Source organism: Nannospalax galili, unplaced genomic scaffold (genome assembly GCF_000622305.1).
Source record: "Nannospalax galili isolate Female #2095 unplaced genomic scaffold, S.galili_v1.0 scaffold261, whole genome shotgun sequence".
Lineage (NCBI taxonomy): Eukaryota > Metazoa > Chordata > Mammalia > Rodentia > Spalacidae > Nannospalax > Nannospalax galili.
In genome coordinates this window covers 1539766-1552813 of record NW_008345226.1, presented here as the reverse complement: position 1 = coordinate 1552813, position 13048 = coordinate 1539766, and the positions used below count along the sequence as shown (strand labels likewise).

The 13048-nt window shown below is 39.4% G+C and overlaps 1 protein-coding gene across 4 annotated transcripts in view; it reads left to right on the top strand.

Moving 5' to 3' along the window:
- Positions 1-13048, top strand: part of LOC103740731 (leukocyte surface antigen CD47) — a 73530-nt gene that overhangs the window by 35145 nt on the left and 25337 nt on the right. For all 4 annotated transcript variants that reach the window (XM_029567516.1, XM_008841422.3, XM_008841421.3 and 1 more), the window contains exon 3: positions 3508-3597. In XM_029567516.1, coding sequence (XP_029423376.1) covers positions 3508-3597 — 90 coding nt within the window. The remainder of the gene's footprint in view (positions 1-3507; positions 3598-13048) is intronic.

Sequence of the window (13048 nt, the reverse complement as noted above, 5' to 3'; positions counted from 1 at the left end):
CGGCTGGAACTTGCTACCCTGGAATTTTTCACTGACTGGGAGGGCTGTGGCTTTATTCTATGTGGGGTAGAAGTCCAGTTCATTTAGCCATTGCTAATGCTGTTAAGATCCCCCCTCTTGTCATCTTCCTTTGGGCTAGTTCTCTGAGCTGGCATGGATGGTGCTCCTTACCACACCCTTCTCTCTCTCAAGCTTCATTGAGGCATGACTTTCAGACGGGTCCTGCTTCTCTGTGATCCATTCTCCATGACTACCAAAAAATTTAAGTATGGGCTAGCAGAATGACTCAGTGGGTCAAGGTACTCAGTACCAAGACTGATACTTGAGTTCAGTGCCCAGTTCCCACATGGTAAAAGGAGAGAACCACATCTCAAAAGTTGTCCTTTGACCACTACACAATGCATTGTGACATGGTAGTGCCCCCCCAACACAAATAAATAAATGTAATTAAAAAATAAAAATATTTTAAATGAATCAAGACATTTTTCTTCCCTCTTTGGATCCTTCTGGACACCTACCATGACTTCTGGAATTAAATCCACACTTCTTTAATATGTTGAGATCCATCATGATCTTACCCCTGCAAACCCTGTCCCTTGGTCTGTATCACTAGATACCAGCCTCAGTAACCATCATTTGGTTCCGTGAGCTGCTCTTGTTTGGCATCTCCTCTTTCCTGTTTTTGTGTGGCAGGCTTCTTCTCACCCAAGGCCAGTCCCTTTCATCCCCAGAGGCCCTTAGGAGTCAGTTCTTTACTGCTGCCCCTTCTTAAGGTCAGGGGTCCCCTACCATGTTACTGCTAATCTGCTGCTACCTAGAGGCAAAAAGCTGATCATGGTGAGTTTTCAGTGAATGCTGGTGGGTTAAGTAAAAGATGAATGGTTATCCATGTAATAACATCACTTATTTTTATTCATGGGTTTCTGTTAGTATATCTTGATTTTTTTTTTTTGTTGGTGGTGGTGGGTTTTTTTGTTGTTGTTGTTTAGGGGAAGAGGTCAGTGAAGGGGTATTTATTTCGTTGTCAACTCACATTGAATACCAGATCACATAATGCTGGTATTTGAACATGAGAACTAGAAAGATTTCTGTCCAACTAAGATGCGGGATGTGAGAGAAGCTAGAGTCAAATGGAACTCCAGAGTTTTTCACCCAGAGCAACTGGAGACATGGGGTCATCACGACTGAAGGAAGGAAACCTGAGTGATTAGGTTTGGGGTGGTAGAGAGATCAGGAATGAATCTGAGATTTGAAAGTAGAAGACACTTGGCTCTGTAATTCATACTGGCTCTATTTCCTCATTAATAATTCCACATATTGTGCAGATAATAGTTTATGTGCATAGCTCAAAGCAACATACCTGAAGCTGATGAGGAAAAATGAATTGATTTAGCATAGTTATTATGTCCTAGGATTTTTTTTCAATTCCTTTGCATAAGGATAGTACCCCAAATTGTTTCCTATTAAGGTTTTTGTTTTTGTTTTTTTGGTCTTTTTGAAACAGGGTCTCCCTTAGCTCCAGCTGTCCTGTAACTCACTATGTAGACCAGGCTGGCCTTGCGCTCACAGAGATCTGCCTGCCTCTGCCTCCTGAGTGCTGGGATTAAAGGCATGCGCCACCACTCCTGGCTTCCTATTAAGGTTTTATACTGTATGAAGTACAATTTTCTTTGGTATAGAATGATTAATATTCACTTATACAGTTGTAAATTAAGGTATTGGTTTGGAATATCTAAAAACATTTTTCTTGGCTATCTGCAAACAGTGAACATCAAAAATATATTACATTCTTTCACTAATTAGGAAATATCTTCAACAGCAAATGTATTCTGTCTCTACTGTGGGAAAGACGAAACACTAGATTCTGAAAAGCTAATGTCTCCAGGATAGAATTTACAATGTTGTATTCTGAGGGTTAATATAAGCATTTTTATGAGCATTTAACATAAAAGCCTAGTGTAAGAAATGCAGGGCTGCCATTATGAATGAAAGCCCATGAACTTCCACATTGATATCAAGAGCAGAGCCTGGAGGATTTGAATGCATCGTCTTGGTTTCAGAGGAACACCAGGGCTTGCTTGGGACAGAAGAGAAAGGGCCCTTCGGCCAGCACATATCCATGTCAGGCAAGCATTGTAATACTTTCAGTGCATTTAATTGGCTTTATTATCAGGAAAAAAAAATCACATAGATAAAATTACAGTCTTATGGAGTTATCAGATTCAATTAAACCTTATATTTTAAAAGGTCTCAACAAGTCTTATTTGGAGTCTTACTATCTCAGTTCCATGTATGTAGGATGTTTGTATATATTTTAACTGTGTAACATGTAACATACTTAAGCAGCTTCCCAAATAACCCAAGCCCCTCATGTTTACATAAAGTCCTTTTGAAGTATAATGGTTCATGAGACAAGTCTTCTATTCTAATATAAATTGAGAAAAGGCCAGAGCCCTTTCTGTGTTGTCTTTGTCACAGTAAGGGAAGGACCTAGGGGCCCAGAGAGCTCCCTCACCTGGTTCCCTGAGTCAGGGCTCCTGTGTATCTTGGTCACAGTAAGGGAAGGGTCTAGGGACCCAGAAACTGCCTCACCTGGTCCCCCAAGTCAGCCTTTATAGGAGCACTTTTTGTTCTTGGAAGGTAATTTTGGCACTTCACACACATACAAACATATTCAACATACAAACACAATGCTAATTGTAGTTCACAGTTCCTGAGCACAGCGTAAGTGCCAACCTTGGCCATAGGCCTTTTGCATATACTATTTTTGTTAATAGCAGCAGTTCTTCAAGGGATGTAGTCTGTCATTCTTGGGCAGCAGCTCAGGACAGTGAAGAGCAGAGGGTTCACACATTGTCTACCACCACAGATTTTGAGTTAGACTTGGTTTTCATACCAGGCAGTGTAGCCAGAGCCTGCTTTCAGCAGCTGTGCTGCCCTTCCACAGAGCACAGGTCAAGAGACACACGCTGAGGTATACCAAAGTCACTAGAGCCTCCTAAATAGAGTGTGTTGTTAGATGGGATTGGGGGAATGAATCACAGGGTAAACTTGCTGTGAAAGTGTGGGGACCCGAGTTCAGATACCTAGCACCCACATTAAAAACCCAGGCACAGTGACATGTGTCTGCAATCCCAACTCTGGACAGTGGAGGCAGGTAGATCCCAGGAGCTCACTGGCACAGCCTCGCCTCACCAGTGAGCTTCAGTTCAGGGAGAGGCCCTGTCCCACAAAATAAGGTGGAGAGTGATTCAGGGAGACACTAGACACTAACCTCTGGTTTCCACATGCCTGTATACACATACATGCTACACACACCCAAAAGAAGAAATTGTTTTATGAATAAATTATACATGTAATTTGTTTTGTATACTATGTGTATAAACTGTGGCCATAGTTTTATTTCTGTCTTCTTCCAGCATAATAAAGGATATATTTGAGACTGTTAGCAGTGTTTAAAATGAGCACGGTAAACACTAATTACGATTTTTGTTTCTTTCTTTTCAGCTTCATGGTTTTCTCCGAATGAGAAGATTCTCATTGTCATTTTCCCAGTTTTGGCCATTCTTCTGTTCTGGGGAAAGTTTGGTATTTTAAGTAAGTATTTTTCATTTAGTAATTCAATGATTATTTGTAGTTCACTACCAGTAAAATGGCCTGTGTAAATAACTTGTATTGAGGAGTGCTGTTGTGATAAGTAAATTGAATATTAATAGTTTCTCTACAGCATATATTTCCCCCCTATTTCCTACAGCCCATATATAAGTTTAAGAAGGTATTTTGGTGGGGGTGGGCAGTGGTGGTAATGTTTTAAGATCTGTTTAAGAGTAACAGGTTACGGTAATATTAGTAACAATGCCACCTGAAACTCCTATGGCGTTGTTATTTACAAATGCCATTTTACTTAGTAAACAGATGACCACAAGCTACATTAGTGTGAAATGTGAAGAAAGAGCCTTATCCTCTGGAGCCCTTGGGTGCCCTTCTTCATTTTTCCAGTTTGAACTGGTCTTCAGCCGAAGTCCCATTTGTACCTAGGCTTGTCCTCCATGTTCAGCTCCATAGCACTTAGGCAGCCACGGGAGAGCTGTGTTCTGTGATCTTACTTTGCCCTGACAGCTGAGAAGCCAAAGCTCTGAGGGCCAGTGTTGATGCTCTATCTGGTTTGCCATCCATAGTATAGAATTATCATTACAGGGTAATAAGTTATATGCATTCTAGTTAAGGTTTATACTCGACAGTACTTTCATACAAGCTTATAGTCATACCCTCCCTCATGCCCCATCTTGCCAGTATTTCCATACTAGTTTGGTAAAAGAAATTGGCTAAATCAATGAAGTTCTGAGTTGACAGATCTAAACTCTCAAACTTATAAAATGCAAGATCTAGTCCTACTCATCCTGTAAGCACCCTGAAATAGTCAGTGAGGAACAGTAAACACCAGTACAGGTAAGATGTAAATCCTGCTGACTTAATTTGTTCTGCAGTCTTTAGAAAAGTGAACACTGCTATATAATTGCAGAGGACAGCCTGTTGTATATTTCATGAACTTTCCTATCCTCAGAATTTGAAGCTGTGTAGAACAGAAGTGAGCTGAGTGGGGTAGATTCGAGGGCTTTGCTCAAATGCCTAGCACTCTGGAAATGCTTAGCAATTTCAGAAATGTTCTCAAGTTCTGCCTAAATGGAAGGAAGGGGAAACAAGAACTGATGGTGCAGCTGTCAAGACATTTCATAATTCTTACCTTCAAGACAGTGTAGACTTCCTTGAAAGTTATCTTAGAGGTTCAATAAGCCTTTCGTTTTAAGGAAAAGACTGATACCATCTCAGACCCTGCTCCATAATGGCTGATGTTGGTGAAAGCTTTTAACCACATTGGCATACCCAGGCTTTCAGGGCTGAGTCATATGATGAGACAGTGAACAGCCATTTTTATCAGAATGATTTCATGTCAGTGTTACTGAATTTGGAGTGACAGAAGTTTTCTAGTTATTATGTTGTCAGTAGCATTATCTTCAGTGGAATGAAGCTGAAATAAATCTGTTTATGATCAGCCATCTTTTTTTTCTAATAATTTACTTATTTTTATTTTATGTGTATGCATGTATTGCCTGCATGTTGGTAAGTGTACCCATGTCGTGCAATGCCTGTGGAGAACAGAAGAGACTGTCAGATCCCCTGGAACTAGGGTTACGGACAGTTGTTAGCTGCTGTGTGGGTGCTGGGATTTGAACCTGGGTCTTCTGTGAGTCAACAGTGTTCTTAACCACTGAGCCATCTCTCCAGCCCCAATCAGCTATCTTTATACAAAATAAACTTAATGGTTTTTTTTCTGGTTGTAGAATACATTATATAGGAAACTGTCAAGAAAAAAAAAAATCATTGGTCAGCCCCAAATCTATAAATAAGCTATTGGAGTGTTCTGGTGACTTTCCAATGTTTTTTCCCCTCTATTTATTTCTGTTATTTTTTTTAAAGGAAACTGTAAATGGGCTCATAGAGCTTATGTGTTTGTCCATCCTTGTGTCCCCAGTTCTTCAGGGTGTGGCTATGGCTGCCTGTGTTCTCCTGCAGTGACTGTGTGTAATGTACTTAACATTCATCCTACCAGGTATTAATGATGTTTCCCAACTCTGATACTATGAAATTAACTCTGGTAAGTCTATGAGTCTAGGGATGACTGCAGTAGTTGAAGTCTCGGGTTATACTCTGCCAACACATGTTGTACATGAGAATACCCATGTTCCCTTCAGAGTCCTGACATTGTTACAATTGGGGAAAAAAAAAACTTTACTAATTTGACATGTGGATATACTTTACATTTTCAGTTTTGTCTTAATGAACTTTTTTTTATATTTTTCTGACAGTTATATGTGAAAGAGTATGTTTATGAACCTAAAGAACTACTTATTAGAACTATTTATTAGATATATTTTTCTTTTGACTCATCTTAAACAAGTAAATACAAGTGGGAAGTAGGGGAGGGGGAAGGAGTGGGTATGTGGAAGATGAACCTCTACTTGTTTCTCCCAGCCTGGCCTCACATTTAAAGGTGTTGATTAGTAATAACGGCAGCTAAATATTTATGGAGCTCTTCCTCTGAGAGACATTCACCTACTGTGTCAAGTACTCTATACCAAAATCATTATGTGCCATAGGGACTCTGTGGATGTAGGTACTGTGTTCGTTCCTCTTTTGAAGATAAGAGACACAGGCAGTTTGTCTACAGTTACCCAATTGTTTCCTGTTACTCTTGGATTTGGACAGTGCTGTTTACCACTACACTGCCTCCTTGTCTTGAATTTCTTTGCTTTGAAGGGTGAGCATGTCTCTAGTTTCCCACTCTGAGCTGATGAAACTGTTAGCAGTAAAGCAGAATGTTGATTTATTCTACCAGTGTCCACTGATAGGGTACACACTAGCTGCTGGGCACTGAGCTAAATGTTGGAGGTGTGGAACCAAGTGCCCATGCCTGTTGGCTTTGTTTTACATGTCTGTCAGTGTAGTCCAGAGATGTTGTGCCTACCTATCTTGCACTTGACCTGAATCTTTTCCTTATTTTTATTTTTCTGGTCCTTTGATTAGAGGCTTTGTGGCTCTGGCTAGAGCATTCCACCTAGGAAGTCATAATTGCTTAGTACCCAGTATGATCATTGCCCTTACACTATTAATAGTAACACAGATCCCTGACCTTAACTGTCTAGGTCTCTAGTTCTTTTTAACTTTCCTGACCACATTTCTGGTCTGTGCTTGATCATTTCTCTCAGTGGTTTCCACTCCTGGAGCCTCATCAGAATTTTGTGAGCCCCTGCTCATGTCTTCGAGACAAAGGTCGCCTACGTGGAACTCTTCCTAAGTACGTTTGTCTTTGGTATGAACTTACTATGTTTGAAAAAGGATCTCTATGCTCAGCAAACAGCTCAGAGATTACTAGGATCAAATACTGAGTCTTTACCTATTGGAACAGTATTAATATCTAACACTTTGTCCTGAAAATTCTATCAACTCAGAGTTTGTCCTGCTGTAGACACATTCCTGGCTGATTCAGGGTTCTTCATCTTCTCTGTAATTCCATAATAAGTTCTTTGCAACATTAAATGTTTATGTGTGATTTCCAGTGCTGCTTCCTGGTCTTCTAGTTCTTGCAGGCTTAAGGCCCTGCTCTATGTAAAGAACTGGTTACATTCTGAAGTTCTTTGGCATAGGCATATCTGTTCTTTGTTTTCCTTTCATTTAACCTTTGTCCCACACAGGGGATCTTTTTCTTTGTTCACAGCTGCATGACTTTGAACCAGACCATAGAAGCTGAGCTCTGCAAAAATAATCTTAGTAACAGTAGGAAAATTACTGTGACACAATGGCCTTCAAAATATTTTGCTGAAACAAATTGGGCCTGGTGGTATACTCCTGTAATCCTAGAATTACAAAAAAAAACAAGAACTTTGAAAATATCAAAGCTCTCTTACTATTAGCAACATCTGCATTGGAAAATTAAAATAGTAGTAAAGGTAGTAGCACAATAAATGAAAACATTAAAAATGCTGATATTTCAAGTGTTATTAAGCATGGTTTGAATGATGCCTTTGCTTCTGTTGTGAAACGTGGGACACAGAGCAAGCTTTGTTCCATGCATTGCCCATCTCCTTTCTTGGCTTGCAACATTTCATCCTAGCACTTTCAATTTCATGAAACATCTCAGAGTTCTGTGGCATATTTTTGTTATTGTTTGGTTTGGGTTTTTGTTTTCTTTGCCAGAGTCACATTCATTGGGCCATCTTCAGTTTTGTCACATGGTCCTCACTTTCCTCTTTCTGTGGTTGACTTCACCTTCCCTGAGCTGCTGGGCTGTGTCTTGGGAGGCCCCTGTGTGGTGGTGGCCTCAGCAGCACCCCCACAGCACATAAAGAGTCATGTGGGTTGACAAGGAGACAACCAACAACCGTGCAACTGGCTGTCTTTGCATGAACTGAATACTAGACGTGCAGTGACTAGTCACCAGCAGCCTTCAGAAGTAGTCAAGTGACTAGTCACCAATCATGAGGCACACCTGCTATTTTTATAGCATGATTTGTGCACTGAGCAGTTAGCTTGAAATTTCAGGTAGCTGCGTACCTGTATTTTTGGTAATTAAAATTGGAGTTGTACTTGGCTATGTAATTAAACCATGGAATCCATGCACATCAGAACTGTATAAAATGAGGACTGCAGTAGTTTATCTCTGTATATGCCAGACATCTTTCATTTCCTTTTCTTTTTCGTCCCTACTCAGAATTATCCCACAAGGATTTTGGTTTCTACTCAGTGGTATTTGGGTAAATGTTTCTATGGAAGTCATTGCTAGGAAATTTAAAGAAAAAAATCCTCCATCACAAAAGCTTTGAGATCTCACTAAGTCCTGGAGGCCTCACTCGAAAGCATAGTTAAAGGACGTAATGGAACAGGGAATTTTTCATTAAATATGGAAATCATCCCAAAGAAATGAGGACGTATGCTAAGTTGCACTAAAGATTTCTATTCAAGAAGACAGAATATCATTCCAGGAAATAGTATTACAAAAACTCATTCTATGACCTGAATGGTGGCCCCTAATAACAGATTTTACATTTAATGTGAATTCTATTCTCTAGTCTTGAACTTGGTCCTGTCCCTATAGTGGTCATGTGCTCACTAAATCATGTAACTATTTACCGACTTTATTGTAGGAGGAACTAAACAAAACTATAGGTCACCATTTTACTCTCTTATAGCAATATAGTTGCTAGTTCCTCAACCCTTCCAAAAACCAGAGAACCCAGCTCTTGAATATATTCAAATTCTGAAACTTCCCTTGGACCAGAGTAGTTATAACTAGGAAATCTTCTGTTGTGTTCAAATTCTTGCCATAAAAAGCTTGATTTACTTTTCTCTAGGTCCTATGAACAGGGAATATGATTTTCAGAAGTATTCATTTTGATGATATTGTTTCATCAGGAAAGTTGGGTGGTATATGGAATTTATTACAGTTACTTTGTTCACCTTTTGACAGGTAAATACTTTATACACGGCAGTTCATTTTTCTGCAGCACCAGTTCCACAAAGCCTTCATCTGTGTATGCATTTTTAAAAAATGAAATTGCACTTTGCTTTTAAAAGTTATCATATGTACTTCATCAAATTATATTGAAAATAATATTGGTTTACAGCTCAACGGACATCAGAGGATTCTAAATTACTTTGCTAGAGTTATCAGAAAAGAGCAATATAATAATTAAATCAGCTTTCCCCCTTTATGATTTACTCTTAATCTGATACAGATTTTATCTTGCTGGCATGCCTTCTGTCTCTATACTCACTAATAGCACCACTAGGGACAGTCTGAATGTCATGTCTTTTGAGCCAGCATTGGATTTTGCTAGATAGACTACAGTCTATGTGGGCCTTTATAAATGTGGTATATCTCATCTTTAGAGTATCATAAAAACTTAACATGATAGATTTGGTTTTTATCCCCAAATTGGTTTGGTAATTTTAACTAGACGTTGTCAGCCACAACCTGTGGTATCTTAATATGTGCTCTATATCAGTCACGAACCAGAAAAATCTTGTTTGTTCATAAATATTAGCCCTTCCTCAAGGTGGCTAGAAGAGCTTGTGTTGCAATGGTTTGAGTTTAGTACGTAGAGGACTAAGATTAGACTAGACGTTTACCCTTCATAGAGAGTGCTCAATCATTGTTGAATAATGTACTTGTTCCTTGACTGTCACTAATAAAATGGTCTATTACGGTTGTATATATGTAGCAAAATTTTGTAGAGCAAATGAATGAGCCAGGCTAATGCTTTTCTCTGAGATACAGCCAAATGAGTTAATTGTTTTATATAATATGTTCTGCGATTATATAGCATAAATTTTAAGATAGAAGAAAATTCTAATATGATGATTAAAACTGTTGTCATTCCAGGCAAGGTAGCATATTCCTATAATCTTAGCACTTGAGAGGTGAGGCAAGAGGAATGCATATTCAAGGCCAGCCTAGGCTCCATAGTGAGGCTGCATCATGAAACAAAACAAAAACCATGTCATGGTTTCCTCTGATATTTGGTGTAACTGTAACAGGTAGCAGTAAAGTTAGAAACTTTTTTGTTAAAAATGTAAACCCTAGGGGCTGGAGAGATGGCTCAGTGGTTAAGAGCATTAGCTCCCCTTGGAGAGGACCCAGGTTCTGCTCCTACCACCCACAGGGAGACTAACAACTCTCCTTAACTCCAGTTCCAGGGGATCTGATGCCCTCTTCTGGCCTCCACGGCACCAAGCACATGTGGTGCACTTAATATACATGCATGCAAATACCTCATATAGATAATAGATAGATAGATAGATAGATAAATAGATAGATAGATAGATAGATGATTATTTAAAAATGTAAATACTATCATTTCTTATGTATTATAAATATTGATTTATGTAGTTTTAGTTGAGCTAAATCTTTAAAAGCATGCAGATTATTAAAATTATATAGATTGTCTTGCAAAGCAGCCAGAAAATCACACCCAGAAATTTGATAAGAGCCTGCTGTTAAGAATACATTATAAATTGGAGCTGGAGAGATGGCTCAGCAGTTAAGAACACTGACTATTCTTGCAGAAGACCCGGGTTCAAATCCCAGCACCCACATGGCAGCTAACAACTGTCCATAATTCCAGTCCCAGGGGATCTGACAGCCTCTTCTGACCTCCTCAGGCATTGCACGACACAGGTGCACTTACCTACATGCAGGCAATACACACATACACAAAAATACTACAATCAGCAGTGTTCTGCCATCAAACTGTAGTATTTTGTGGTTTGGCTTTATTTTATTTGAGACAGGGTCTCCTTGTAGTCACAGCTGGCCTAGAGCTCAATGGTTAAACCACGCTGGCCTCCATCTCATAGAAATCTGCCTGCCTCTGCCTCCCAAGTGCTGGGATTAAAGGCATGCATCACCACACCCAGCCCTGATAATAGTATTTTTGTGATGTTTAATGTTCATTCATTGCTCTTATCTTGTGGTTCATATTCTTATTTTTGATAAAAATGACAGAAGCCAATCTTTTACATGAAATCATATTGTACTCTAATTTCTTATTGCTTGATTTTAATTGCTTTTTAAATAAATATTTTATTTATTATTTTTATTTTATGCATATGAATGTATTGCCTGTATGTGGGTAAGTGCACATGCGTCATGCAATGCTGCAGAGGTCAGAAGAGGGCATGGGATTCCCCTGGAACTGGAGATAGGGACGGTTTGTAGCCACCATGTTGGTGCTGGGATTTGAACCCAGGTCCTGTGCAAGAGCAGCCACTTAACCACTGAACCGTCTCTCCAGCCCTACTCTCTTATTTTGATAATTGTACATTATATATGGGGTTCCATGAAATAATTCAATAATGTTGAATATAATGTGTGGTGTCAACATTAGGGTAATTCTTTCTTCTTTGATTTATTTAGTTATTTTTTATGTGGCTTTTGGCTCTCTAACATCACCACCCCCACCTCCAGAGGCAGTAACCCTAAAATCTTTTAAGGATTAGATAAAAGCTCCCAAATATTTTCAACATTTTTGGCCTTTGGAACAGAGCATGTTGCTAAGAGGCCCAAGGACATTGTGAGTTTTAGCCAAAAAACTGGCTACTTTTCTTTGGGGTCTTTATTATCCTGACTGCCTAACGAATTCTTACCTCCTATTCTTATCACACCATCCTCTGAAGAGGTTACCCAAATTGCCAGTAGGGAATAGGGATGCAGACCGCTCTGGCTTCATCCATGCTGAACAGGGATACAGGGTGAGGCAGTTAGAGTACCCCTTCAGTGGGTCTATCTAAAAGACTCCCAAATTGCATGACTCTTATCTCTAGTGGGAAAAGAAAGACCTTGAAACCTGAATAGGCAATGTAAAGAAGTAAAGGCAAGAGTAATTAGCATTTACAAGTTCTAGACAGGGAACTAGAACAAAAGGCAGAACAGGGCAGTTTTCAAATGTTCATATCAGAGTCCATTGGAATTTCTTGATGAGGGCTTCCAAAAGCATCCCTCTAATGGGTTCTTCCTCATTTTTCTTTTGTCTTCCAAGGCAGGAATCTAAAGTGATAGATTCAGGATTTGCTTTCAGGTATTTTGATAGCTGTTGGAGTGGTTAGAATCAGTGTCAGTTCCCTCTCAAAGGCTTCTAGATAGGGGGACAAAACAAATTTATCCATCATTTTAGAACAATAGCTGGTTGTATTGGAGACCTAGATTTGAAATCTTACATCTAGCAGCACTTTCTGATTAGGAACAAAATCACCAATGAGAAATAATTACTTAAATAACTTTTTGTATATACTTAAGCCTAATGTCTGGGAAGTGTAATCCCTTGAACTCTTAAAGAAATATACTGATGACTTTACTCTTTGGTTATACATTCATTTTGGGTGTTCAAGACCATACGGCTGGCCCAAAGAAATCAATCTATTTTTACACTTAAGGTCATTTGAGGATCTGTTCCTCAGGGGTCACATGGGCTTGGTCACATGGCTCCTTTCTTTTACCAGTTCCGTCTATATGAAGACAAGTCAAAGGTCCTGCTCGACCATGTCTAGCTTCACTTGGAAGCATGAATGAGATGTTTTCTCTGAGTTGACCCTCCTCTTTGTCGACAGGACACTGGATAAAGTCCATCTTGTGGGGTCTCCATGTCTTCCCTGAGCAAGGGGACAGGTGACTCAACACAGTTACAGGACATTTTGAGAGATGTTCCATAGTCCCCTCGAACTTAGTCATCCTTGGAGGACAAGGGCCAAAAACTGTCCTTTAAGTCCCTCTGACCACATTAGTGTAGGCCTCAAACTACGGCTATGAAACATCCAATAAGGTTAGTTCCACCAGCCTGGTACTTTTAATTATCATGTGCTATGTAGATAAGGCTTGGGTAAAAAACCATATATTATTAGATAAACCTTGACATGTATTTTGTTCCTTAAACTAGTTGACTAAACTATGACCATAGACATTTTAAGATTATGTGTATATTATTTTTGTCTCATC